We start from the raw sequence: 25,351 nt of genomic DNA, 5'->3' as shown, positions 1-25,351 counted from the left end.
AAATATTTTGGACAACATTTTGGATACCCCATGTTAACACCGCTGGACTGTATTGCATCAACTGTGGAATCAGATTTGAAGTTCAAATGCACAAGCAGCTTGACCCTGGCTGCTCATTATTGTACCGATTCAAGTCAAATGCCCGTATACACAAAGCATTCGACCCATAGTTTTCAGCTCCCCAAGTATCTCATTGCACGTAGTTAAGATTCGTCGCGTCGAAAATATTTATCTATGGACGCTAAACAGAACGATAAAGAGGTCTCGCTCTATTTGGGAAACCTAGATCCCAAAGTCGACGAGACACTCCTGTACGAGCTTTTTGTTCAATTTGCGCCTGTCAAGAGCATCCGTTTGCCGAAAGATAAGGTGTTACGCAGACACCAGGGCTACGGATTTGTTGAATTCTTCAATGTCAAGGACTGTGAATACGTGCTCAATATATGCTCAGGGCTCAGTCTCTACGGTAAGGTGCTTCGTGTGAAGAAGCTGATCGGGGGTCAGACAGAGGCTCCCGAGTTAGACGAAGATATAGGGCCGGTGGTCTACGTTGGTAACTTGGACAAGCTAGTGGATTCTGGAAGTATCAGTGCTACTTTTGCTAATTTCGGAACGTTCCGTAAGCCACCGCAGGTCGTTGCTGGAGAAAAGAGCAACCATGCATTCATATATTACACAGACTTCGAGTCCAGCGACGAGGCTATCAAGGAGATGAATGGCAAGATAATCATGAACAGGCCCATCAAGATGGACTACGCCTACAAGAAGGACTCCAAGGAGAAGCATGGAGACCGTACAGAGCGTCTTTTATATGAAAAGGCCAGGGAGAATAATTTCGAGCTTGAACAGTTGAAAAAACGGTGATCACTCGAAAAAAGGTTTAATTTTTTTCAAATGAGTGAAATAGATCCAAAGCTTCTCCAACAGTTAGACGAGCCTTCTAGGCAAGAGGTCGCCGCATTCATCCAGCAGGAGTCCTCCAAAATGAAGATCCAGAGCTCGGTGACCAGTTTCACCGACAAATGCTTCAAAAAATGCGTTTCTACGATCGACAACGGGAACTTGAGCAACTACGAGGCCAACTGCATGAACGACTGTCTGAACCGTTTTCTGGACACCAATATCAAGATTGTTGAGATGTAAGTGATGCAACATGCTGTACTAACTAACCTCTAGACTCCAAAAGTTACAGAAGTGATTATGTCCCTGTATAAGGTAATGAATAGATTGCTGAACTGTGTATGAAGCGGGAGAAAGTGGATGTTATCGATGGGACGGAGTGATTGCGCTTCCTCCACGTGAATTGCTGTACATTATTCTACGTGGTTGGCCTATCGACAAGGCGCTAGGTTGTGGGTTTGTGTAGGTTTTCATCTGCTCGAAGACGACCTCTTCTGATCTTCTTGCAGCGGAAACTTTGTTCGTCAAGTCTCTACCTTTCCTACCAGTCTGTACCACATTATTATTATTTACTCCTAAAAAAATTACTGTATTATATTTTATGGGTACGTACTCCTTTGCGAATTCTAACGTTAGACAAATCGATTAAGCGCGGCCTCAACGACAGAATATACGACAAGCGGAAGGCGGCAGCTCTGGAGTTGGAACGCGTAGTGCGCGACTCACTAAGCACGGGCGATACAGAGAAGATTGTTACCATCATTAAACAACTGAGAAACGAGTATGCGTACGCCGTGCATCAGCCGAATGCGAGATACGGAGGTCTGATTGGCCTGGCAGCTGTCGCCATTGCTTTGGGTCAGAATGAGGTCCCAAAATACTTGGAAAGCATCATGCATCCTGTCCTTGCCTGCTTTGGAGATCAGGACTCCATGGTACGCTACTTTGCGTGCGAGGCACTTTACAACATTGCCAAGGTGGCCAAGGGGGAAATCCTGGTGTACTTCAATGAAATATTCGACGTGTTGTGCAAATTGGTGGCAGACGTGGAGATGAGCGTGAAGAACGCAGCAGATATATTGGACAGACTCATCAAGGATATCACCAGTGAAAAGGCCGCTACGTATGTGTCCGTACTTGCGAAACCTGTGGAGCCGCCTTCCGCTAAGGTGGTAGATCAAAAAGGGAAAACACTGCAGGTTTACGAACCACAGCTGCCAAAGGCATTCTCGCTGGAGAAATTCATCCCGTTGTTGAAAGAGCGCATGTATGCAACAAACCCCTATACGAGGATGTTTCTTGTTTCGTGGCTCCGACTTTTGGACTCGATTCCGGGCCTGAACCTGATTTCTTACCTGCCTTCGTTCCTTGATGCTCTTTTGTCTTACCTCAGTGCCACGTTGGAAGACGTTCGCGTGGTGACGGAAAACTTCCTCAAACTACTGCTCCATGAGATCCAAAAAGTGTCGGAGATCAAGAAATTGGTTTCTCAGGAAAAGGCAGACGACAGCAAGGAAAAGGACCTGTATATTCCTGGCCAGGATATCGTCATTGATTATCCAAAGATCATCGATCTACTCATCACCTCGCTCGACTCCACGGAGGAACTGATTCAGCTAGTTGCTCTGCAGTGGCTTGTGGCTCTGTTGGACATTTCTCCAGAGTCGTTCATTGTGTTCATGGCCAAATTGCTCGCTGTGCTGCTCTCCACCATCTCACATTCGAACAAGCAGCTCCGAGATATTTCCGTTCTTCTCAACTCGAAGCTGATGGAGCTGGCAGCCAATAACCATTACGACATAAATTACACGCTCATTGTGAATCAATTGACACTGCAGTTTCTGAATGACAAGGAGAGCACGCGACTTGCCTCTCTTGACTGGCTGATCATGCTGCACGAAAAGGACCCAATCAAGTTCCTTGAGCATTCGGACAACACCTTTGTCACGCTGCTGAAAGCCATGAACGACCAATCGGACAAGGTGATCAATAAGGATCTCGAACTGCTGTCCAAGATCTCCAACCAGACCGACGACAGATATTTCCAGTCGTTCATGGTGGATTTGCTAAATCTCTTCAAAAGAGACCGTAAACTGCTGGAAACCCGCGCAGACTTTATCATCAGGACAGTGTGTAAGTCCCTCGATGCTGAGCGGATCTACAAATCGCTATCCAAGGTTTTGAGCGAGGAGGAGTCAAACCTCGGCTTTCTATCCATTATGATCCAGATTCTCAACAACAACCTCATCATAGCTCCCGAACTGACGGCTCTGCGCCAAAAGCTGATTCGCGGAGACGATTTCGATCTGTTCAAAACACTGTTTAAGTGCTGGTCCTTGAATTCTGCCTCTGTGCTGTGTCTGACGCTTTTGACCTCCAACTACAAACTTAGCTACAAGATCGTGCTTGATTTGGCCAACTACGAGGTCTCGCTAAACCTGCTGATCCAGCTTGATCTGCTGATTCAGCTTCTCGAATCGCCAGTGTTTGCACGGCTGCGTCTGGACCTACTCAACCCGCAGAAGAATAAATATTTGTTCAAGTGTCTGTATGGACTGCTGATGCTGCTACCTCAGTCGAACTCATTCCGCACCTTGCAAAATAGACTCAATTCTATCACTCCAATTGTCCATCTCCAATTCGAGGACGACCACGACGAGAAGCCGTCACGAGACGACGCAGAGTTGCTGGGCTATTTTGACGGATCTCAACAAAGACTCAACAACCTGAAGTCGAGCCAGTCCTTGGATATCAACTCGAATTTCAGCAACCAGCTCATAATCAAAGACTCAGGAACGGAGCTTTCGAATTTGGTCAACGAAGAGGCCACCACCGTGCATGCGCCAAAGAAATTGGACTACATTACCAAATTTTCCGGAAGACTGAAGAATAACAAATAGATGTATATACCTCAATTCAAAGGGTCCCTGAAATGCGCTAAGTTGTTTCCTTTGCGCAGCTGTCGCAAACTAAGCTTTTCCCGCTGCGCCTCAACCACTGGACGATGGTAGCCAGGAGCATGGAACTCCCGATCTTTAACCACCAAAGACATGGTTCGTTCTCCGTCGCCAACTTCTCGGTCACGCCGAGGAAAGTTTTGTCTGTAGTAGCGGGCAAACGAACGGCTCCCCAATATGCGTCCATCGGGCAATTCTATTCCATTTGGCAGGACTTTCACTGTCGTGTACTCACTTTCATCAAAGTCGTAAAATCTCGCTATCACTTGTCTCTCTGCGCGCGTTTCGTAAGGGATGACACAATGGCCCTTGCTCTGGAGATGCTGTCGTATGCTGACCAGGTTTTTTCCCACAAATCCGCACTTCAAACACTCTTTATCGATTATTGCTTTATCTCCAAGATATTGCAGAAGACCACTTAGATCAACAAGATGATCCTGTTCAGGAATAAATAAACCATGAGCAGTGGACATGTGAGCCACGTTAGCCTCTTCATCAATGCTCTGGACGCTACAGTAGAAACAATTGGTCAAAATAACAGGCTCTTCCTCTTGCTCCTCTTCCGTGTAGTCGTCCTCAGAAGCGCTAGTCTCCGAGTCTGAAGCCGTGCTCGTATAGTCATAATCGCTCACTGTCGGCTCGGAGATGAGATCATCGATCGTGCATTCGGACTGTGCCTCGCTGTGGATCGATCCGAGAGAGAACTCACTTGCTCTCGAGACCACTGATGCGGCCGGCGATTGCGCGCGTCGATCGACGCTGCTATTTGCCAGTATGTCTTTTCGAGTCCGTCTCTTCAGGTCCTTTTTCGTGGGCTGGCGACGCCCAGTGCGGTGTTTTCGATGAACATGGAATCCAAATTCGTCCTGGTCGCTGTTGATCGCCTCCTGGCGCTGCTGGAGAGCTACCTTAGACTGGAAGACAACAGAATCGATCGGACCGAGTCCAGCCACGCGTCTCAAGAGGTTATATCTGTGCCATTCGGTCTTCATATGGATTCTCTGGACGTCTGCCGTGGGCAGGCGAATCTGGCACGAGTTGCACGTGAAGTTGCCGGGCCGGTTGAAAGTAAGACTCATAGCTGAAGATTCGAACTTTTTTTTAGCTATCATGATTATATAATCGCTTCTTTAGGCCAGACACGTTTGTAAAGAGCCATGGCAACCACGTCCTGGGCGTTCAGCTTGCCGTCGAATGTGGCCTTAAAGTAGCCATGTGTACCAAGAGACTCTTTGATCAGGCCAGAACGTCCCATTTTCGTGAACAGCGGAATATGCTGGTAGTGCTGAACATCTTGAGAGTTGAAGAACATGTACCTGACGGTGACGACCGACTTGTGGATTTTGAAGACTTCTCCAGTAAGAACAATTCTCTTGGCAAGGATACGGGTGTAGTCTGTGTTGAGGAATGTTCCCTGTGCAATGAATCTGGTTCCGGATTCTGTTTTTTTGAAGAAAATTGCGGGACAGTTGGTGAAGCTTACTGGTAGCACAGCAGTAGCTACCGAGATGGACCCTTTGTGCAGGAAACGGAGGAACTTCGCCACATTGTTGGGGTTGTTTGTCGCCTGGCTGAAAAGCGGGTTTATTTGCACGCGTCTGGGTCCGTACTGAACAATCATGGTATCCTTGGACTTGATCGGCTCCTCGTAGTCTTCCCAAGTTTGTGCTGAAAAATGGCACACAGACAGTTTGTGCTCGTTCGGCAATAGCGAGTACACAGCAAACGGTTTTCTGGCAGGGTCTGTGACGCGCTCCACGATGTGCGACGGCACCAAAATGTACATTTTGCATTTCTGTCCGGCTTTCACAACCACCTCTGCTCTGGCCTGTTTGAGAATCCGATTTTTGGTACTTTTGTAATTTTTAACTCTCAGATACCGGCTCCAGTTTTCAGGCGTTCTATCGTCTATCTCGTCGTAGTCCCATTCGGCCGAGGCCAGCGATTTTTCGCCACGGTAGCGGGCCAGCCTCTTGACGGCAGACTCCTCGGGATGGAGTTCGAATTCGTCTGGAAATTCCAGCTCCTCGCGTTCTCTTCTCTTGTATGCCTCCAGCTGTTTAGCCTCTTCCTCTTGTTCCAGGTCCATGTGGGAGTCGGCGTCCTCGTTCATGCCGTCGCTCTCCATGTCGGATTCCTGATCCTCAGAGTTACTTTCCAGACCTCTCTCCTCGATCAGCTCTTCCAGTTCTTCATCGTGCATCCATCTGGCCTGATACTCGGATATGCCCTTTGGCAACCTTTTTTCTGGTTTCTGCTCTTCCCCGTTGTCCTCGACATCCATGGCCCAATCGTCCTCGTCACTGATCATATCCTCGTCATCCAGGTCGTCGGCTTCCTGGAGAGGATCCAGTGACTCGCGTTCGGGTCCTGGCACAAACACGCCTGGTTCTTTTCCAAGAAGCTCGATCTGACTCACCGGAAAATCGCCTAGATCCGGTAAGTACACTAGTCTATCAGGATGGAATCCAATACCTCTGACTGTGCCTTCTATAATCAAGTGGCCTTCCATCAACCCCTCGGCTTCCCAGGCAACGCTGTCGGCAACCATGTATCCCCTGCTATCTCTCCATGTGATCTGTTTTGGCTTCTTCTGGCAGAGAGATCTCAAAAGATTAAGTGATTCCATCTGCGTTTCCAACGCAAATAATTTTTCAGTATGTGGGAAGAAATGCTTAAAGAAAGACGTCAGCGACTTAAGAACGTCCTGCTGAAGATTCTTCTTTGGATAGGCACTCACCAAATCCGGCACAACACCATAAACACTGGAAATACCTTGGTTTTCTGCCGCGCGAATGATCTGCTCGCCAATCTCAGGATTCACCTCCTCGGTAGCACTCAAACCAAACACAACAAAGTCGGCAACCTTGGCACAATCAAGAACATCAATGACGTTATTCATGTCTGGAATAATCACTTTCAGGCCTGCCTTGAATCTCTGGACCCTCACAGAGGTGACACCCGAGGTGTCTTTGATTTGCAACCCTTCCTCACCAACCGATCCGAGAATCTTGTTTGCCATATCCACTCCAGAAACATTACTCGTCAAAGGAATAATTGTCACAATTCTCTCGACATTACCATGATCAAACAAGGAACGTTCCTCAAGCGTCTTGGCAATTTTATTATGCTTCAATTGATTAGCTAGGTTTTTTCTTTCCAATTTGCTAGGCACATGAACACGTTTGTTGTTGGTCTTAGCTTTCTCAACTTTACCTTTGCTAGCAGCCTTTAGCGCACGTTTGGATGCATGGCCGCTCTTAAACGCCTTGTTCGGTTTCTTCAACGTTGGCCTGTGTCCGGCCATACTATATAAATTTATTTTAGATCCTAAAAATTTGATAAAAATATTTTGTGCTGAGGTAAGCGCTCGGTGCAGAGATGATGTGCTCCCGGAGGTTAACACTTATCAAGCCAGCATGCTTGTTTTTTTTTTCGCGGGCATGAATTTTTGTGAGGTCACGTGCTCAAACACAGGTCTCATACTCTGACTGTGAAAAATTTTTGGATACATTTTATTTTCTATATATCGTTAGTGAATAGGTAAGTCTAAGGATCACAAATAGAACGACAGCGGAAGGATATAGGTTGAAGAAAGTCAGCAAAACCATCGCTATTATTGTCCATCAAGTAAACATCGAAGGTCGCCATTTAGTGTTGCATTCTATCGCCTTTGACCACCCTCCAAGAGAATCTTTCTGAATCCCAATTTTGGCTAATATCATCTCGACCTTCCATTGTCGTTCTAAGAAGTCTCTTTGTCTCTAACATCCAGTCAATATGGCCCACGAGAACGTCTGGTACTCCCACCCAAGAAACTACGGTAAAGGATCAAGACAGTGCAGAGTCTGCGCTTCCCACAATGGTTTGATCAGAAAGTACGGATTGAACATCTGCAGACAATGTTTCAGAGAGAAGGCTCGTGACATTGGTTTCAACAAATTGCGTTAAGTCACTAAACTGCTCCAGCAGTGTATAGTTAATGTTAAAGTGTTCATAGCATAGTATGCTGAAAAAAAAGGTGTAGAGATGTATGTTTATTTAAATCTCGTTGCTTTTAAACTCTATCTAACCATGTCTTCTTACTTTGCACTCGGTTCCACCGGTTTATGCGGAAACTTCTTCGTTAACATTGCCGCCAACTCGCCGAATGTTGCCCGCATTTATACTCTCGGTCGTCGTGAACCAAAAGTCACGACGGACAGCTCCAAGCTCATTGCCACTGTCGAGCCTGATACCGACAAATGGCCTGCTTTGATCAGGAATCTTGATATTCCCCAGCATTCCACCTACTATTCATCGTTTGGAACGACCAGAAAGGCTGCAGGCAGTGCTGAGAACTTCATAAAGATCGACGAAGGCATCAATGTTGCTGCTGCCACTGCTGCGAAGGAATCCGGCAAATTTGACACTGCCGTGTTGGTGTCGAGCATTGGTGCCAATTCGTCCTCACGGTTCCTGTACATGGCCACCAAGGGCCGTATCGAGGAGAAGATCAAGGAATTGAAGTTCAAACGTACGATTATTCTGAGACCAGGTCCTCTGCTCGGTGAAAGAGAGCATGCTCATAGCTTGCTTGAGAGCGTTTCCAGAAAAGTGGGGGGCGTTGTGAGAGGCACAATATTCGAAGGGCTTCTTGCACATCCTATCAAGGGCGAGGAAGTTGCAAAAGTGGCCTTCTACTTGAGTCAGAAACCCATTGAAGAAGACAATAAGGTCATTGTTGTGGAAAGCAACGAGATGCTCAGGATTATTCGGGATAATGGTTTATAGTTGAAAATAGGTAATGATTAATGCAGACTCAGATTCATTCGAGCTACCATGAAAATTCTACATTTAATTATGATCAAATATTAATATCCAATAATTATAAATAATCAATAGCTCATTCATGTACCGACATCCCCAGATCACGCCCTATAAAAGCTCTTTCGAGTTCGAGCAGCTGAAGAAGTGGTTCTACAGCGCTGATCACAAGTTGAGAGCCAGGGCTGTTCAAAAGGTTGCCGCGTACGCTACCAAAGGAAGTCTTCCTCATTCGTTAGAGTCCACCTCGTTGCTTACCAGTTCGGCCTTGCTGGATGAGCAACTGTGCAGTATTAATGCCGATCCCATGCCTATCAGGCTGAGTTACGCGATGTCTCTGATCAAGTTCTGCAACGGTCTTCTGGATCCGATCCAGAAATCCACCTATGCTATGAGTCTCAATAAACTCGCAGAGATACTGCAGCTTCCTACATATTTCGTGGAGATCCGACACGCCGGAACTCATGAAATGCTCCCGTCTTTGGAAATGCTCCGATTCGGTGCGCAAAGTGCTCTGGAATGGCTAGAAATTAATTACTGGAACGAGGTCTTGGAAAGCACGTCTTCCGAGCCGCCTCAGGAGAAGACCGACCAGGAAGTAGACGCGTTGACCGACAGCTTCAAAGTACTGCGGAAAATCCGCAGAGAAGACATCCATAAGGTGTACAAGTTTGGAGACTCGACGGAAACGGGAACAAAATACTGGAAAGCGATGAAGGCGCTGAAAAGCGTCAAGGAAGACGTGTTATTAAACTATATGGTGTACCAGAACTGCTTGGTGCTGAAAACACCGCTCAATGAGAAAAAAGTGAACGGTATCAGATTGCTTTACAAGCCGATCCTGGAAGAACTTGGTTACGACGTGGTACTGGGGCTGTTCCAAACTTTTCTGGCTGCTGACACTAAAGATGAGCTCTTTTCCGCGCAGCGCACACAGTGGTTGCAGTACTTTCTCTCAAACGGCCTTACATTCAGCAGGAACTCCATCTACAGCAAGTTCCTCAACACTCAATCGGTAGGGGTGATTTTTGCGCTGCTAACAAAACATCCGCTAGAGTCCACAGCCACACTTCTAGAAACACTGAGTCAACACAAACAGCTTTTGGAGCACACAAAGCTTACAATGAAGGTGAACGATCAAATAAAATTCATGCGCACATTCTATATATCGGATCTTTCGTCGCAACCAGCGTTGAAGAAACAAAAGTCTGAGTCGCTGTTCCTTTTCGAAAAACATGAGCTCTGGGAACCAAAGCCTTTTGGTCAGTCTTGAATGTCAGCATCAGAATTGAGGTCTGTTGTCTTTGGCTATTTCTAGCAGCCCGCGATGAGAGTATGTCTTTGCGAGACGACCCTTGATAACGAATTCGTCGACGAATTCTGCGCCCATTTGCTCTCCGTACTGGCAGTGAATGAACCCAATCACATAGAGCAAAATGGTTGGTCTCGTGTGCTGTTCGAGCTTGACCACCTGTTGATCTTCAGATAATCTATCCAGCTTGAAATCGGTCTCAAATGCTCGTAAAAACTGGTCTATAAACTCCCTGCGGTTGTGCACGTTGGACATGCGTCGCAAAGTTCTTGGGAAGTCAAAAAGGTCATCTGCTGGGCTTGCTTGTTCGACATTCAGCGCCTCGTTAAATAAGTACATGTATATCCTTTTTCTTAATATCAGTCTCCCCAATATTTGTATATTTTCGAGGTCTATGCGCACGTCGCTGCCACCTACTCCTTGGAGCCGTGTCTTGAGACGAGCGTGGTCTCTGAAGTAAATGCAGTAATATAGTAGATAGTCGTCTAGCATGTACTCACTGGGTATTATCTGTCGCAGCAGTTTGATTCTTGACTCCGCTTTGCGTCGAAACTGCATATTATGGTGAAACTTGGTTCTCAAAGACGGCACAGGCTGACGGACCTGCAGCGCAAACGACGGCACTAGTGTTTGGTAGAAGCGTCGAAGCATTAAAATTATTTATTTTACATCCGGCTGTGCTAAAATCTTTTTATATTCTAATGCCTCCTAAAACTTCGTCTGCAAAGAAAAGCTCCACTGAGAGCGAGCTTCCCAAGACCAAGCTGCCCAAGCTCCCGACGGAGTTTATTTTACGGCCGTCACATGCGGGACTGAAAAATACGGCGGCCGTTTACGTCTCTCCCCAGATACTCACCATCACAGGGTGGTCTGCAGGGAATTTTGTCAAAATCACGCGAGGACTCTCGGACGTCACTCTATTGTTGCAAACTTGGAAACCAGAAGAAGAGGATTTGTATGATTTGAACGTCATTTTGATGTCACCCGAGTATTTGCAATTGACCCATTTTTTGCTCGGAGAAAGAGTGGAGCTGAAAAAAGCAACTTCGCAACCACCTTATGCCTCGGAAGTTCATGTAAGCATCCAAGAGAATACGGATGAGACTACTATACGGTCAAAGCTCATTGATATTGGCCTGGTGTACGAAAACCTGACCACATCTGATTTCCAAGTTACTCAAATAGTCAATGTGGATGTAGTGACAGACTCGTTCGATCAACTATCTTTGCAGGACCAGAGAAGAAAGAAGACATTGCGACCATTTCTGCTGCACCATAAAACCACCAAATTTGAGTTTCACACGGTCCAACAGCTGCAGCCTCTGCCTGCCCCATACAGCTACTCCAAGATTGGTGGTCTAGGCAAACAGATCGAGACTCTCAAACGAACCATAGACATTCCTTTATTTCGGCCCGATATATTTCAGCGATTTGGGATCGATCCTCCTCGTGGAGTCCTTCTCCATGGAAGCTCAGGCACCGGCAAGTCTTTGCTGCTCAAGAGCGTCGCGTTCGAGTCGCAGGGATGTCATGTGATCAATATCAGCGGCCCGGCGATAGTGTCGAAATACCTCGGTGGAACAGAGGAAAAGCTGCGGGAGTACTTTAAAGAGGCCATGAAGTACCAACCGGCTATCATTTTGATTGACGAGATCGACTCGCTTACGCCCAGCCGCAATAGCGAGGACGTTTCTGAGGTTGACACTCGTGTTACGGCCACTCTTTTGATGGCTTTGGATAGCATTGACGGGGCAGTTGTTGTGATTGGAGCTACCAACAGGATCAACTCCATTGACGCCAGTCTGAGACGGCCAGGCCGGTTCGACCAGGAAATCGAGATTCCTATTCCCGATGCCGACAGTCGGTACGACATTCTCTCGACACAGTTCGCAGCAATGAGGGGCCAACATGAACTCACGGACAGCCAGATAAGAGCCATTGCAAATACTACACACGGATACGTTGGAGCAGACCTGGTCTCCCTTTGCCGAGAATCAATTCTCAAGTGCGTTTCTCGTGGAATTACCACCCATCAAGAAAACCAAAAAGTTTCCTTTGCAGACGTAGAGGAGTCAAAGAGCGAGATCCAGCCGAGCGCTATGCGGGAGATTGTTTTGGAGATGCCAAAAGTGAGCTGGGACGATATCGGTGGTCAGGAGGTGCTGAAACGAAAGCTCAAGGAAATGGTCCAGCTTCCGTTGACGGCAGCAAACACATTTAGACGACTGGGAATCTCGGCTCCCAAGGGACTCCTTCTTTATGGCCCGCCAGGGTGTTCCAAGACTCTGACCGCCAAGGCTCTTGCGTCAGAATCTGGGCTGAATTTTTTGGCCATCAAGGGGCCGGAAGTGTTCAACAAGTATGTTGGTGAGTCTGAGAGAAAAATTAGAGAGATCTTCCATAAGGCCAGAACGTCTGCTCCATCAATTATCTTTATTGATGAAATTGACGCCCTGGCTACAAACAGAGACAGCGAAGACGCCGGAAACGTTTCTAGACAGGTGCTAAACTCGATGCTCAATGAGATAGACGGTGTGGAAGAGCTCAAGGGCGTGATAATTATTGGTGCTACCAACAGGCCAGACTCAATAGATCCTGCTCTTCTGCGTCCTGGACGACTTGACAGACACGTCTATGTTGCACCGCCTGACAGACACGCTCGGAAGCAGATCTTGGAGAAAAACACAGTCCACTTTAACCTTCCGAATCGCGTTTTGCTAATCGAGAAGCTGAGTGACTTGACTGAGGGATTCTCTGGCTCTGAGACCGTGCTGCTATGTCAAGAGGCCGGTCTAGCTGCCATTATGGAAAATAACGATTGCCAGCAGGTTGAGGAACGTCATTTCATGACTGCTCTTAACGACATTAGCAAAAACATCACTCCAGAGATGCTCGAGTACTACGCAGAGTTTGGAGAAAGATATAGGGCTGTGTAAGAAAAAAAATAAGAACTCTAATAAAGCATGTCGATGAACGTCAACAAGGCCGTGACCATGGCTGTGTTTGCAGCCGCCGGAGTTTACATGGGGATGAAGTTCTTTGAGCCAATAGTCATTGAACAGCTTCGCAAGGACGGAAACCTGCGCACTGATATAGACGTTCCGCAGTACGACGAAGACGGAAACAAGCTTCTGGATCAGGGCAAACAGGTGACCTGGGAAGCGATCCGCAAGGAGAGTCAGGCAGAACAGCAACTTCCAGACAGTTCTGTTTCGAAGCCGGTGAATTAAGTGGCATTTTTTCACATGCATTGCTCAGTCGCTGAAGGTGGTGCTCCAGTTAAGTCATCCTTCTGACATAAGCAAAAAAATTTTAAAAATATGGGTAAGCTCAAGAAGAGGTCCAGAAGTGCCAAACTGGCTGCTCAACGCAAGCCCGGGGCTTCCAAGGACGACAAGGAGTTTCAGAAAATTGCGCCGTTGTTAGATAAGTTGAAGTCGGATGCCGTGAACGACCGTTCCATGGCTGTCGGGGCCATAAATACCTTGTGCGATACTGACCCAGAGATTCGCAAATTGTTCTTGAAAAATGACCTTGTTCGCACGGTATTGACCAGACTTGTGCACGACTCTAGTGATGAGGTGGTTGTGGAATCGTTTGGACTTTTGCGTAACCTGATCATTGAGGAAGGGTATGATTTGAGCGTCTTTTTATGGAGATCGGACATTTGGACGGTTCTCAAGGACGCTTTCAAAAAAGCGAGCGTTTCCATCGAGCATGTAAAGGATGACAAAGTTTCGGCGGAACAGCGCGGCCTGCTGTTCGACTACATTGAGAATATAATAGCTTGTCTGGGGTCTCTTTGCCTTGAGATCTCCACAGATATGTTTCATTCAGACGTTCTACCGAAACTCGTCTCCAACGACATCCTTAAGTTCATTATCGTGCTTATTGAGCGCAATTATACAAAAAAGGTGACGTTGTCAGCTCTGGAATTCCTGTACGACCTGTCTACGATCTCTGCCCCATTTATCGAAGCGTTTTCTCAAGATGAAAATATCAAGCAGATTCTCTCAGGACTCAATTTGTCAAACGATTTGTCCAAGGTGTACCTTATTGGCTTGCATTTCCAGACTCTGGAGTTTTCAAATGGGCTCGACGACAACCAGACCATACAGGTTGCTGATAATTTGCTTGCCGTCGCGAATAAGGTATCAGAGGAGAACTCCCGGGCCGAAAGCAGCATCAAGGTCTACGAACTGGTCCTTGATATTTTTGCCACAATTGCCGAAATTAAGGGCCAGGAAGAGCCTGTGAATACCAAGATTTCGGGTATGATCGAGTCACACGTGGTTCCCTTCCTAAGAGTGGTATTCGAACTTGCCAACGTCAAAGTGCTTCAATGCTTGACGAATATCTTGTGTTTTTACAGGAATGAAGCGCCGGAGAGTGTAGTTGAGCTGGTGAATTCCATCAGACCAGCCGTATTGCAGCAGCTTTCACAGAAGCTTGAGGAGCCAGATTTGGAAACCATCAATCTGTATCTCGGATATTTGGAAGTTTCCTCTGAGATCACGTCTGCAGACAAGCTTAGACCGCTTGCAGAGGTGCTGTTGAAATTTGCATTCCAATTGGGTGAAATTACTCCCGTTTCGGCCCAGATCACAGGCCATCTCTTGCACATCTTGACTAAAATTGGCAAGCATTCCGACGATTTGGAGCTGACTACTAGCATCACTAAATTCATTGTGGACAAGAACTTCGTGGAACCTATAACATACTACAACTCGACCAGATTGGGAGAGCTGCGCAAAAAACACCAGTATCTGATCGAGACGGTTCTTGTGGATTCGACTAATTCCATATTCGATCTCTTCGACGACGACTATCCGTACAACAAGCCTATTTACCACGAAGGTGGACTTCACCAACTTCTCAAAGATAATTTGCCTTACTACAAAAAAATATACAAGGCTATAGACAAAAACAGCGAGCCTCAGCTAAAAGTCCTATACGAAGAAGCATTTCAGAATTTGGAAAGATTTATTCAGTACAAAGAGGGCGAGGCTAAATAGACTTTTAATGACGTTAGTTGTTTGTATTAGTGCCCATCTATTCAGATGACTAGGATTTGATCATTTGTCTGGATTGGCGTACCGTTTGGTCTGCTCCCTGATCTTTTTTTCGTATGCAACACGGTCCTTGGTATAAAGTCTCCAAGCAGGTTCCTGTGCAGGAGAATCAGGGTTTGGTGTATTAAGTAGTTCCTGGACACCCAGCAATATTTGTTTCAGGGAGATGGCAGGCCGCCAATCTTGTTCTTCGTTCAATATCGACAGACACACTGTACCCGATGGATAGACATTTGGATGATAAAAACCAGCTGGAAATTTGACTTTTGGAGGCTTGGCAGGGTACTCTTCAGGGAATATGATGGTAAGCGGGTAAGTGGCGTTGTCCCAGAGTGTATTTGATTTTCCAGGGATTCCAGCCGTCCAGTTGAGCAGATCTAGTGATCCATCAGGAGCCTTCATGGGCTTCGCATAAAAACCAAACGGATGGTCTTTTCTCCAGTTTTTTCTGTTGTTAGTTGCCGGCAACAAATGTACTTACCTTTCCTGTTGTATGCGCTCAGTTCGGAGGTTTCTTTCAGCCATGCTTAATTTAATTTATTTATTTTCTAGTTGGCAGTGTAAAAATACTCTGTCATTTTAAACACTGCTCGTCTATCTATTTAGGCAAGATTAAGACTACCTTGGAACGCTCTTATTAACCATAAATGAGCGAGAAAAAGTCCGAAACACATTACTCAGACGACGACCTCGACGATCTGGATGACTTGCTTGATGACTTCGACGACGAAATTCTGAGTAAGCCGCCCGGAGCAACGCTGAAGCAAGATCAGGAGCTCACGATCGCACCGGACGAAGAGCCTAATTTGGATGATAAGGAGCTGTTCGGCAAACTGTTGCAGGAAATAGGTTCCCAGGACCCCGATCTCTCGAAGAACCTTGGCAGTTTTCTGGACGATATTGGCAAACAGAACACCGGGCCGTCGTCTCCTCAGCCGGCTACGAAGAACAATTTCCAGGACGTGATTTCAGAAACGATAAACCGGCTCAAAGAGAGCGGAGAGCAGGTAGACAAATCCATAAAGCAAGAAGACGGGAATGACGAACTGATTACTAATTTGCTCAAGTCGCTTGATCTTAATTTAGATCTTAAAGGTTTAGACGGGCAAAATGGGGGAGTCGAGGACGTTGGCAATTTATTGGTCGAGATGTTGGAAAAATTGTCGTCCAAGAATGTCTTGTACGAGCCATTAAACGACCTATACCAGAAATTCCCTGCGTGGCTCGAACAACCTGAAAATCAACAGGACGAGAATTTCTCCAAGTATCAGCAACAATACGCCGTGATCAGGGAAATCATCAGCACATTCGACCTTCCCGACCACGAGGATAAGAAGAACAAAGATATCATCAACATAAAATTGGAGGAGTTACAGGAATTAGGAATGCCCCCAAAGGAATTACTTAACGACGACCTAAAGTTCTTGAATTTCGGAGGAAACTCCGAACTGGAGCTAGATGACAACGATATCCCAGAGGATATTAACAAAGAACTGGAAGACACTTGCAAACAAACATAGTCTTGAAAAGTTTCTAAACCCTTAGAAACACCCCAAGACTATTGCAAGTGCCATCAGGACAAATCAGACATCCAAGGAAGTTAGGGCGGTCACGAATGCACCAGGAGAGATTTTTGGGTTCGCCCCTCCTGTGGGTGTGCATCTACCGAGGAAACTGCGAATGTTTATGGTAACTTTTCATCATTTTGTCCCAATGGCACCTGCAACAGAATGGTGCGTTGCATCAAATGGCAGACTTCCAAGTACATAAGACTTGATCATAAACTGCTGGTCAGAAATGTAAATTACTGGCAAGTAAAAAGCTCCACAAATACTCGCAAAAACGAGTAAGAGTAACGGGAAAGAAAAATGAATCACTTGCAAAAGTGACCCATATTCAGACCCTAGAGCGTTTCTAAACCCTGTCGTCATCGTCGCAATAAGATTGGGAAAGAAGAACTCGGTTTTCATCACTAAGCAGTCATGATAGTCTCATACCATTTGATGCAACTCTTCTACTGAAGAAACACTTTGCAAGGAAAATATTTCACAAAATTTTTTTTCTTTTATAGCTAGGTTTTTTTTTTCTAGATCCTTCGTTATGTAGCCCTGGCACGGCACCGGGTAAGTCAATCAAAGGAAAGCCTGATCTCCTTGAACCTTTCGTCGACCGCCCGCTGTTCGTTCATGTACTTTAATGTCCGATCAAAGTGTTTGTACGTTGATTCAAGGCTGGACTTGTCGGTGGTAGGCTCTTTGCTTGCGGTCTTGAAGTTGCCATCAATCAGTTCAATCAGTCCGTTTAGGTATTTCACGGTAACGACATCGTTACCATGAATGAAGTAGTATAGTGATTGGTTAAGAATCTCAATGAATAACTCCAATGAGGCTCTAGCGTCCAGAATATTGTCCGCAACCCGAAGTGCTTTTTGCAGACACTCAAGTACTCTTTTTTCGTCTTTTTTCAAAGAAATGTGCGTTGTTGTAGATTCGTCCACTTCCTGGGTAACCCACCAAAGATGTGAAGCAAGATACACGGCCCGGCATTGGTCTGTTTTTTTGAGTAGTTTGGATCCGTAGAGAGCGCATTTGGTGATCAATTTGTCGAAGTTTTCCATGTTTAGCTCGATCATCTTGGTGGACTCCATCAGTTTGTTGATAATTGTGATGAGACTCTGGTATTGCGCACGGGAATCCACCAGGCTTTGTTCGTAAAGCACAAATGATTCGATGAAGAAGTCGTACGATACATCCACAAGCGACACTTCGTCCGCAAGTTGTGCAGTCACCAAATTGAGGTTTAGTCTCAGGCTTGGATTGATATTTAGCTCATTCATCTCGCTGATAACACTCGTGATGAACTGGAAAAAGTGCGAGATTCTAGCTCTGTCTTCTCTGGTTTCAACTTTCTTCAACAAATGAAGCTTTCTCACAAGTTTGAGAACAATGAATACAAGTGTAGGATAAGTGTACTTCACCTTTGACTTCCCTAGACTTAAGTACTTCCTTGATAATCCCAGCAGCTCGAAATGCTTGAACGGATCAATGTGGTAGATTAAATGCAAGAATTTGGCCAGCTTCTCTTGCTGGAGAGTGACTTCAAGTGAATCTTGTTCTTCATCCGGCGACGAGTCCAAACCAAAGATGGATTGGTTCTGTGCTGTTTTCTGAGTCAAACCTAGATCCTTGGCAGTAGGGTCATCGTCAGCGGTGATCAGGTTCTTCAAAATTTCTAAGATCTTGTTGACTTCTTCTTCCGTCGTCAGTTTGACATCATTAACCAGTAAACAATCAATAATATCGAGACTGGCCGATTTTCTCACAACTGGTTTCTGCAATGAGAAAAATTCCAGATAACTGGAATCAAGTTTGAGGATAGATTTGATGCTAGAATATCCGGACATTGGCACCAGAAGCAGAGATTTCCAGTGGCTTTGTGCCGAAGAGTCGCCTGTTCCCGCTTCCCCAAATTTTTCGGCAGCATATTTGTAAACGCAATTGACGTTGTCAAAGTTTTCAGGATAGTAAGTAATGGAAAGACGGCATATTCCTTCGAGTATCAAGCAGAAATCCTCACTCGACAAGTCCGGTTTCAGCTCATTCAGTTTATTGATAAAATCGATAAACTTATCAAAAATGTCTGTGAGATTTAGATCTTTGAACTGCTCAAGGAAGTCGGCGTCGGATTCCCGCTGTTTGAAATCTATCAATCTATCAATCAAACTGATGAGAATAGTTTTCAAGCTAACCTGATCATTCAAGCTGAGTGTGGCGTTGAAGAAATTTTCCAAAGTGGCCAAGTGGAATTCATCTGGAAACACCTGAATAATGACATCCAATAAATACTCTTGGGCAATGACATCACGACATTGAATGATCTGTTCCAGCAAGACTGGCAAAATGTTTTCCTTGTAATATGTCTTATCAATATTTTCCAGTTGAGACAGACGTACCAGGTTTGAGCCCACCAAAATCTGAAGCTCTTTGCGCTCCATAGTTCTCTTATTGCGCTCAGAAGAATGTCCTTGATGTTGCAGTCTGACCCAGAGCTTGTTCATTTCCACAAAATTCGTGATAATGAATTGAATTGAGTCATTGAGATCGCCAGTGGATTCCTCCTTGTCCGAAACAAACTCTGTAGGCAGTAAATCCTTTGTCCTCTGCGAAAGATAGTAACGTAAAAACAAACCACGAATCGGATGCTGCACACCACGACACATCTCCATCATGTCCTTCATGATCTCCTTGAGCGGAGCATCTGGAATCGACATATACACTGTTCCCACTGTTATCATCAAGTACAATCTGGGTATGATATTGCCAGCATATTGGACCAATTCATATAAATCTGCCAGGTGATTATTTGGATGGTTAGTTTTCAGGTGCTCGGCCAAGATTTCCAGCCCATCAAAGACCATAATGTACAGTTCGTAGTACTGCTTTGGAGAAAGCACACCTGTGCGCAATTCGTTGAGAAAGGTCGAAGCGTGCTTGAGGGCGTCCATGAACTTGTTCTTTGTGGCCAGACACTTTTTCATGAGCGAGATCTGCTGACGAATCACTGTCGTCGCATCGTCGAGCGCTTTCTGCTGCTCCTGGAGGCTCACTGCCACATTTTTCGCAACCATTACGGATTGCACTTAAATAATTTTAACAACTTCCTATCGCTTTTAAGCGTATTTTACAGTATCGCTACTATCTGGTGTACGGGTGGTATTAAATTTCTTTCAGCTTTATTTTGGAGTCGTTCTGATGAAATGTGTAGGACACAAATGACGCTCTGGGTTCTTGATCAAGTACTGCTGGTGGTACTCTTCAGCGTCCCAAAATGTTTTAATTGGCTCAATTGCAGTAACAATCTTGTCGTTAGGGTACCACTTTTTCTGCGCGTACTCCAGAGCCTCCTTGGCTATTTTTTCTTGCTCTTCGCTGTGAGTAAAGATGGCAGAACGATACTGGGTGCCGATATCCGGGCCCTGAGCGTCAACAGTCGTTGGGTCGTGCATCACGAAGAAAAAGTCCACTAGTGTTCTGTACGACACCTTGGACGGCTCGAAGGAAACTTGTAAAGTCTCTGCATGATTAGTCGATCCGGTGCAAACCAGTTTGTAGTCGGGGTTTGAGGCAGTTCCGTTGCCGTAACCAACCTTTGTATCAATGATCTGGTCTTTGAAGTGCTTCTTGTAAAGATACTCGACACCCCAGAAACAGCCGGCAGCAACGCTCAGAACTTGGCTGGAAGGCGTGGTCTTCAGAGTCTTGGAGATGGCGGACATGGAAAAAAATAGAGGATAAATTTATTGTGGCTCGCATATTTATTATGAGTTCGGTTAAAACGTATACGGCCTACGCATTTGAGACTCTGTACTCAAAGTTGCACAAAACAGAGCCAATTTCGTTTTCCAAGTGGAAGCTTACTCTGGAAAACGACTCGAATGTGGTGACCGAAAAGTGCCCCTTATTTGTTACGTGGAACATAAAGCAGAGAAATGACAAGGTTTTGCGTGGATGTATTGGCAACTTTAGCGATCTAACGCTGCCTGCTGGTGTTCGTGAATACGCTCTAATTGCTGCTCTAGAGGACCCTAGATTTGAGCCTATAACTCTACGGGAATTACCACAGCTCTCGTGTTCTGTCACGCTGCTCAAGAACTTTGAGACCGGCAAAGATGCTCTTGACTGGGAATTGGGCAAACATGGAATCAAAATACTGGTCAATGGTAAAAAGTCTGCCACATTCTTGCCCGAAGTTGCCACAGAGCAAGGATGGACGAAAGAGGAGACTCTACAACACCTTGTTCAGAAAGCGGGTTACTATCAGACCAACTGGAAAGAGGCAGACATACATCTTACTAGGTACGAAGGGATTAAGGAGACTTTGGACTATGACACTTTCATGAGTTTACGGGAGAAACTGCAATGATCATATGGTTATAAATTTGGCAGGTGCTATTGGCTTTTTTCGTTTGATTTGTGGTGCACGGGTGATGGCTAAAAAAAAATTTTTAGAAAATATAAAATTTTTTTATCTAGGATAAGAACCTCATAGGAGAATATGTCTGACGAAGTGAGTATAGCGACTTGTCTTGTTGAAGCTTTGAAGCTAACCCGATAGGTCATCTGGCAGGTCATCAACCAGCAGTTCTGTGCATTCAAGATCAAAACGACCAAAGATCAGAACTTTTGCAGAAACGAATATAATGTTAGCGGCTTGTGCAACCGTCAATCATGTCCACTGGCAAATGCCCGATACGCAACAGTGAAGAACGTGGATGGAAAACTGTATTTATACATCAAGACTGCAGAAAGAGCGCACACACCAAAGTATCTATGGGAAAGAATCAAGCTGAGCAAAGACTACAAAAAGGCATTGAAGCAAGTGGATGACCATTTGCTCTACTGGAACAAATTTCTTATACACAAGTGCAAGCAGAGACTCACCCGGCTGACGCAAGTTGCTATCACAGAAAGAAGATTGGCTCTTCGAGAGGACGAGAGACACTATGTTGGAGTGAAGCCAAAAGTCAAGAGGAGAGAACAAACAAGAGAGCGCAAGGCTTTGGCTGCCGCACGTATCGAGAAGGCAATTGAGAAGGAGTTGCTTGAACGTCTAAAGTCTGGTGCATATGGAGATCACCCTCTGAATGTTGATTCCAAGATATGGAAGAAGGTGCTAGGCAAGGTCGAGGAGCACGAGGAGGAAGAGTCAGATTTCGACTCGAACGACGAAATTGAGCTGGAGACCGACGAAGAAGATGAATCGGATGTTGGAGAGGTGGAATACGTCGAGGCAGAGGACGATGAGGACGAGATGGTCGACATGGAAGATCTGCAAAAATGGTTGCAAGATGGCTCGGACGCGTCGTCGAGCGATTCTGAAGACGAGGATGAGGACCAGGATGAGCCTCAGAAAAAGAGAAAGAGGCCTCGTATTGAGATTGAATACGAGGAGGAACCTATGACCAATATAGCGGCATGAACAGTATAGTAAGAAGATGGCATAATAGAAGGATCGACTTGGCGTACTAATTAAATAATTTGGCAGGTTTTTTTTTTTGTCCAACGCGTATGGAGACTAGTCTTTTTGAAAATCTGCGGCTTCCGTCGGTCCCGCTTCCAATAAGCAACACAACCCACACATATCGGTCGCCTGTGCCAGTGAAAGTGCTGGAGTCGCCCAGTGAGCCAGTCATCTTGGGAGTCGACGAGGCTGGAAGAGGCCCTGTTTTAGGACCCATGGTTTATGGAATCGCGTACTGTTTGAAAGATTATTCCAGCGATCTCAAGTCAGTGTATGGATTTGCAGACTCCAAGACCCTCACGGTGGAAAGAAGAGACCAGCTGATGAAATCCATCATCGAGGCAGACGGAGATTTGTGTCAGAACGTCGGATGGGCCACCACGACGATGACTGCGAGAGACATTTCGAGCGAAATGCTCAAGCCACGGGCCATTGGAAATATCAACCTCAACGAGCAAGCACATGACGCGACGATTAAGCTGATTCAAGGAGTTTTGGACCAAAAGGTCAATCTAAAAGAAGTGTACGTTGACACTGTTGGCCCGCCTGACTCGTACCAGCGCAAACTGAGCAGTAGATTCCCAGGAATAAAAGTGACTGTTACCAAGAAGGCCGATAGTCTGTTCCCTATCGTGTCGACGGCATCAATTGTGGCTAAGGTGACCAGGGACTGCAGTTTGTACCATCTAGCTGGCGGAGCAGATTGGGGGTCTGGTTACCCTTCCGATCCGCGCACGTCACACTGGCTCAACTCGAACGTACATCCCGTGTTTGGATGGAACTCCATGGTGCGCTTTTCATGGCAGACTTCTCGCGACGCTTTGGCTAAAAGCGGCGCTGTTCCGATGGTCTGGGAGGACGAATTGCAGACAAGCGACGATTTTGCAAACGTTGCCAGTATGATGAGCAAGCCTGCTGGCGGGAAGTCATATTTTGTAAGCGATGTGACAGGCGAATGAATTATGGTCTGTGAGCAACTTGTAGGTCAACGTTCTCGTCCAAATACGTGCGTAGCTGGTTGAAAAGAAAGTATATCTGTTTGAATTTTTCCTCCATCTCTGCCAGTTGGAGGAATTTGGCGTGCATCTGCTGTTTCTTGAGCAGAATTTGTTCGGCGTAGCGTTTCTGGTCCTCAAGCTGTTGCTTGTTCAGCTCGATACATTTGTGAGACAGAGCTTCCAGAATGTTCAGAAGATCCTCCTCTGAGTCATCAACAGTGTTGCGCAACTCTTGGTTGTATTTTTTCCTGCTTATCAGAAGTTCTGCCAGTTGCTGATTCTCCAGCCTGAGTTCTTTGACTCGCCTAGTTTTCGGCGAAGGCGAATCCAGTTGCGTTTTGTCAATGGGTTTTAAATTGCGGTACTTGAATCTGCTTTCGTCCTCTGTTGGAAACAGACCCTGGTAATTAGCATTCAGTGAGGCGGAGATCTGATCTGTCTGTTTCCATATATCCTGTTTTATCTTGGCGTTCTCATTCAGCACTTCCGCCAGATCGTCCACCAGACGGTACAGGGCTCCATAATTCTCTGTGTTGATGACGTTTATCTCCTGGTTATACGAGGGCTGTCCCGATTTGCCGTCAGGAGCGAGATCTTCAGGAGGCATGCTTAAAAAAAAAATTAAATATATTCGGGCTAAATAAATTATTTCTTATTTCAGAGCGAAACTAGCGACCGAAGTACTTTCTCTCTAGTGGTCTGGTGACATTGTAGGCGATGAAGGCGAAACCGAAGGCAAGCTCGAATCCAATCTCTGCACCGAACTCTCCGATTTTTCTTCCAATGACACCGGCGTACCAGGTCTGGTCCATGCCGACGGCAGTACCTGCAGCACCGCAACAGAAAGCGAACGCACCCGCGTATCCTGGGTTGAGAAGCTTCTTGTTGTTGTAAATCTCCATGTTGTAGCCGCTGAAGCCTTTCAGGTAGAAGAAGTGCTCGGAAAGGGAGATGGCGTCGTAGATAGCCAGGTAGTATCCAATGATGTTCATGAAGTTCTCAACAACAGACTCAAAGTGGTAGTATGCCGGGATACAAATGGCCAGGGTAAGACAGTTTCCGACAACGGTCCAAACGACTCTTGGCACCTTGGCCAAAGGCGACCAGAAAGCCTGGGCTCCTAGAGCGATGGAGTACATATTTGGCAGGTTGTTGCAGACGGTCGAGAGAGCAAGCAGCACACACAAAAATTCTCCAAACCTGTGAAGCGAGTGCTCCACGAGAATGGCGTACACCAGTCCACCAACCGAGTACTCGCTGTACAAATCGGCGTAGGTCTGGTTGGTCTTGATACCGGTGACGGCAGCAGCACCCAGAATCATGGTGAAAATCAGAGGAAAACATAGACCACCGAGCACAGAGAAAAAGATTCTGTACGGGTTGGAGTTTGGCTTCATGTAGGTAGTGTAGTCGGCAGCGTATGTGGTCCATCCGGCAGCGAATCCGAAAATGGTACCTCCAAAGGAGAGTACGCTACCGGCGAAAGTTTCGCCGGAGCCCCAGTTGGTGTAAGTTCCGTCGTCGTTAGGAATGCCTGCCACAAAGACATCGTCGATGGACAGTCTGGCGATGATGGCGATGAAAACGACAACGTTAGGGATCCAGGACCATTTCTCGTACGCGTGGATGACATTGTAGCCGAAAAAGGTGACGATAATGGTCAGGATGATGATGATCAAACATCCGGCCCACGCTGGTAGAGCATGGTTGTTGACGATGTTGAGCAGCTGGGCAGAAGCCATAATGTTCACTGCACCCCAACCAACACACGCAACGACGTTGATGAAGGCAAAAATCCGCATCGCAAGATCTCCAACAAGATACCTGGAAAGCACCATCTGTCTGAGACCAAACTTGGCTCCGTGGATGGAGAAGAAGGCCACCGGAATGGCACCAAGGATATTGAAGAAAATAATGACCAGAACAGAGGTTCCAAAGTCAAGACCAAAAACACCGTAGGACAAACATCCAATGTTGAAGGTGGCAATCACCATGTTGGCAGAGAGCCACATGGACGCACAGGTCCAAAGAGAGCTTTGGGTTTTTTCTTGCACGGGAATCATTTCAATGCCTCTTGTCTCACCATGAAACATACTCATGATGTTGGCGTAGAAGCCAGAGAGTCTGGTCTTCTCCACCTCGGAGGTCTCTTGGACGAAAGGCTCGTCGCTCAGCGACTCGTCGATCTTCTTCTCAGGGTCTGGGGCCATTTTGTGCTGATTGAACGGGCAGATAATGTTCGTTTATATAGAAAATTTTTTACCCACGATGACATGCGGCCTGACA

The 25,351-nt window shown here is 46.2% G+C and overlaps 17 protein-coding genes across 17 annotated transcripts; 10 read left to right on the top strand and 7 right to left on the bottom strand.

Moving 5' to 3' along the window:
- Positions 1-234: 234 nt before the first annotated feature.
- OGAPODRAFT_46761 (uncharacterized protein) lies at positions 235-864 on the top strand (the record flags this gene model as incomplete). The annotated part of the gene is made up of 1 exon (XM_018355530.1): positions 235-864. One exon carries the CDS (start codon positions 235-237, stop codon positions 862-864), a length of 630 nt encoding a protein of 209 aa, XP_018212705.1.
- On the top strand, positions 249-4,899 carry OGAPODRAFT_93121 (uncharacterized protein). The gene is made up of 2 exons (XM_018357276.1): positions 249-1,139; positions 1,568-4,899. Exons 1-2 carry the CDS (start codon positions 895-897, stop codon positions 3,798-3,800), a joined length of 2,478 nt encoding a protein of 825 aa, XP_018212704.1. The 5' UTR covers positions 249-894; the 3' UTR covers positions 3,801-4,899.
- OGAPODRAFT_93120 (uncharacterized protein) lies at positions 3,838-4,936 on the bottom strand (the record flags this gene model as incomplete). The annotated part of the gene is made up of 2 exons (XM_018357275.1): positions 3,838-3,849; positions 3,896-4,936. 2 exons carry the CDS (start codon positions 4,934-4,936, stop codon positions 3,838-3,840), a joined length of 1,053 nt encoding a protein of 350 aa, XP_018212703.1.
- Positions 4,937-4,971: 35 nt separating this feature from the next.
- Positions 4,972-7,164, bottom strand: OGAPODRAFT_93119 (uncharacterized protein; the record flags this gene model as incomplete). Its single annotated transcript, XM_018357273.1, has 1 exon — positions 4,972-7,164. One exon carries the CDS (start codon positions 7,162-7,164, stop codon positions 4,972-4,974), a length of 2,193 nt encoding a protein of 730 aa, XP_018212702.1.
- Positions 7,165-7,473: 309 nt separating this feature from the next.
- On the top strand, positions 7,474-7,850 carry OGAPODRAFT_15946 (40S ribosomal protein S29). The gene has a single exon (XM_018354073.1). It carries the CDS (start codon positions 7,638-7,640, stop codon positions 7,806-7,808), a length of 171 nt encoding a protein of 56 aa, XP_018212701.1. The 5' UTR covers positions 7,474-7,637; the 3' UTR covers positions 7,809-7,850.
- An 81-nt stretch (positions 7,851-7,931) lies between these two features.
- Positions 7,932-10,591, top strand: OGAPODRAFT_93118 (uncharacterized protein; the record flags this gene model as incomplete). Its single annotated transcript, XM_018357272.1, has 3 exons — positions 7,932-8,582; positions 8,767-9,678; positions 9,719-10,591. The coding sequence occupies 3 exons, from the start codon at positions 7,932-7,934 to the stop codon at positions 9,737-9,739; spliced, it is 1,584 nt and encodes a 527-aa protein (XP_018212699.1). The 3' UTR covers positions 9,740-10,591.
- On the bottom strand, positions 9,385-10,591 carry OGAPODRAFT_15945 (uncharacterized protein). The gene has a single exon (XM_018354072.1). It carries the CDS (start codon positions 10,531-10,533, stop codon positions 9,946-9,948), a length of 588 nt encoding a protein of 195 aa, XP_018212700.1. The 5' UTR covers positions 10,534-10,591; the 3' UTR covers positions 9,385-9,945.
- Positions 10,592-10,668: 77 nt separating this feature from the next.
- OGAPODRAFT_15944 (uncharacterized protein) lies at positions 10,669-12,919 on the top strand. Its single transcript, XM_018354071.1, has one exon. It carries the CDS (start codon positions 10,677-10,679, stop codon positions 12,909-12,911), a length of 2,235 nt encoding a protein of 744 aa, XP_018212698.1. The 5' UTR covers positions 10,669-10,676; the 3' UTR covers positions 12,912-12,919.
- A 376-nt stretch (positions 12,920-13,295) lies between these two features.
- OGAPODRAFT_38473 (uncharacterized protein) lies at positions 13,296-13,778 on the top strand (the record flags this gene model as incomplete). Its single annotated transcript, XM_018355362.1, has 1 exon — positions 13,296-13,778. A coding segment is annotated over one exon (483 nt), but the record flags the coding sequence as incomplete, so codon positions are not given.
- A 1,197-nt stretch (positions 13,779-14,975) lies between these two features.
- Positions 14,976-15,554, bottom strand: OGAPODRAFT_15943 (uncharacterized protein). Its single transcript, XM_018354070.1, has 2 exons — positions 15,529-15,554; positions 14,976-15,495 (listed from the first exon to the last, which is right to left on the bottom strand). The coding sequence occupies exon 2, from the start codon at positions 15,447-15,449 to the stop codon at positions 15,051-15,053; it is 399 nt and encodes a 132-aa protein (XP_018212696.1). The 5' UTR covers positions 15,450-15,495; positions 15,529-15,554; the 3' UTR covers positions 14,976-15,050.
- A 10-nt stretch (positions 15,555-15,564) lies between these two features.
- Positions 15,565-17,076, top strand: OGAPODRAFT_15942 (peroxin19 Pex19p). The gene has a single exon (XM_018354069.1). It carries the CDS (start codon positions 15,695-15,697, stop codon positions 16,565-16,567), a length of 873 nt encoding a protein of 290 aa, XP_018212695.1. The 5' UTR covers positions 15,565-15,694; the 3' UTR covers positions 16,568-17,076.
- A 48-nt stretch (positions 17,077-17,124) lies between these two features.
- OGAPODRAFT_15941 (uncharacterized protein) lies at positions 17,125-19,697 on the bottom strand. Its single transcript, XM_018354068.1, has one exon. It carries the CDS (start codon positions 19,672-19,674, stop codon positions 17,176-17,178), a length of 2,499 nt encoding a protein of 832 aa, XP_018212694.1. The 5' UTR covers positions 19,675-19,697; the 3' UTR covers positions 17,125-17,175.
- A 59-nt stretch (positions 19,698-19,756) lies between these two features.
- OGAPODRAFT_98743 (uncharacterized protein) lies at positions 19,757-20,322 on the bottom strand (the record flags this gene model as incomplete). The annotated part of the gene is made up of 1 exon (XM_018358045.1): positions 19,757-20,322. The coding sequence occupies one exon, from the start codon at positions 20,320-20,322 to the stop codon at positions 19,780-19,782; it is 543 nt and encodes a 180-aa protein (XP_018212693.1). The 3' UTR covers positions 19,757-19,779.
- Positions 20,323-20,366: 44 nt separating this feature from the next.
- OGAPODRAFT_47183 (uncharacterized protein) lies at positions 20,367-20,969 on the top strand (the record flags this gene model as incomplete). The annotated part of the gene is made up of 1 exon (XM_018355543.1): positions 20,367-20,969. One exon carries the CDS (start codon positions 20,367-20,369, stop codon positions 20,967-20,969), a length of 603 nt encoding a protein of 200 aa, XP_018212753.1.
- A 192-nt stretch (positions 20,970-21,161) lies between these two features.
- OGAPODRAFT_45845 (uncharacterized protein) lies at positions 21,162-22,025 on the top strand (the record flags this gene model as incomplete). Its single annotated transcript, XM_018355508.1, has 1 exon — positions 21,162-22,025. A coding segment is annotated over one exon (864 nt), but the record flags the coding sequence as incomplete, so codon positions are not given.
- A 40-nt stretch (positions 22,026-22,065) lies between these two features.
- On the top strand, positions 22,066-23,549 carry OGAPODRAFT_15938 (uncharacterized protein). Its single transcript, XM_018354067.1, has one exon. The coding sequence runs from the start codon at positions 22,115-22,117 to the stop codon at positions 23,024-23,026; it is 912 nt and encodes a 303-aa protein (XP_018212692.1). The 5' UTR covers positions 22,066-22,114; the 3' UTR covers positions 23,027-23,549.
- Positions 23,550-23,700: 151 nt separating this feature from the next.
- On the bottom strand, positions 23,701-25,256 carry OGAPODRAFT_86506 (uncharacterized protein). Its single transcript, XM_018356837.1, has one exon. It carries the CDS (start codon positions 25,162-25,164, stop codon positions 23,734-23,736), a length of 1,431 nt encoding a protein of 476 aa, XP_018212691.1. The 5' UTR covers positions 25,165-25,256; the 3' UTR covers positions 23,701-23,733.
- Between the last annotated feature and the right edge of the window lie 95 nt (positions 25,257-25,351).

The sequence above is a fragment of the Ogataea polymorpha genome, assembly GCF_001664045.1.
Source record: "Ogataea polymorpha strain NCYC 495 leu1.1 chromosome Unknown OGAPOscaffold_2, whole genome shotgun sequence".
NCBI classification, from domain to species: domain Eukaryota; kingdom Fungi; phylum Ascomycota; class Pichiomycetes; order Pichiales; family Pichiaceae; genus Ogataea; species Ogataea polymorpha.
This window is presented reverse-complemented; position numbering and strand designations above follow the sequence as displayed.

What these genes read in the sequence shown, in the direction of transcription:
- OGAPODRAFT_93121 (XM_018357276.1), top strand. Translation starts at nt 895, where the DNA reads ATGAGTGAAATAGATCCAAAGCTTCTCCAACAGTTAGACGAGCCTTCT. An exon ending in AATATCAAGATTGTTGAGAT is followed by an intron (nt 1,140 to 1,567) that starts GTAAGTGATGCA and finishes CCTCAACGACAG; the next exon opens with AATATACGACAAGCGGAAGG.
- OGAPODRAFT_15946 (XM_018354073.1), top strand. Translation starts at nt 7,638, where the DNA reads ATGGCCCACGAGAACGTCTGGTACTCCCACCCAAGAAACTACGGTAAA.
- OGAPODRAFT_15945 (XM_018354072.1), bottom strand. Translation starts at nt 10,533, where the DNA reads ATGCAGTTTCGACGCAAAGCGGAGTCAAGAATCAAACTGCTGCGACAG.
- OGAPODRAFT_15944 (XM_018354071.1), top strand. Translation starts at nt 10,677, where the DNA reads ATGCCTCCTAAAACTTCGTCTGCAAAGAAAAGCTCCACTGAGAGCGAG.
- OGAPODRAFT_15943 (XM_018354070.1), bottom strand. Translation starts at nt 15,449, where the DNA reads ATGAAGGCTCCTGATGGATCACTAGATCTGCTCAACTGGACGGCTGGA.
- OGAPODRAFT_15942 (XM_018354069.1), top strand. Translation starts at nt 15,695, where the DNA reads ATGAGCGAGAAAAAGTCCGAAACACATTACTCAGACGACGACCTCGAC.
- OGAPODRAFT_15941 (XM_018354068.1), bottom strand. Translation starts at nt 19,674, where the DNA reads ATGGTTGCGAAAAATGTGGCAGTGAGCCTCCAGGAGCAGCAGAAAGCG.
- OGAPODRAFT_15938 (XM_018354067.1), top strand. Translation starts at nt 22,115, where the DNA reads ATGGAGACTAGTCTTTTTGAAAATCTGCGGCTTCCGTCGGTCCCGCTT.
- OGAPODRAFT_86506 (XM_018356837.1), bottom strand. Translation starts at nt 25,164, where the DNA reads ATGAGTATGTTTCATGGTGAGACAAGAGGCATTGAAATGATTCCCGTG.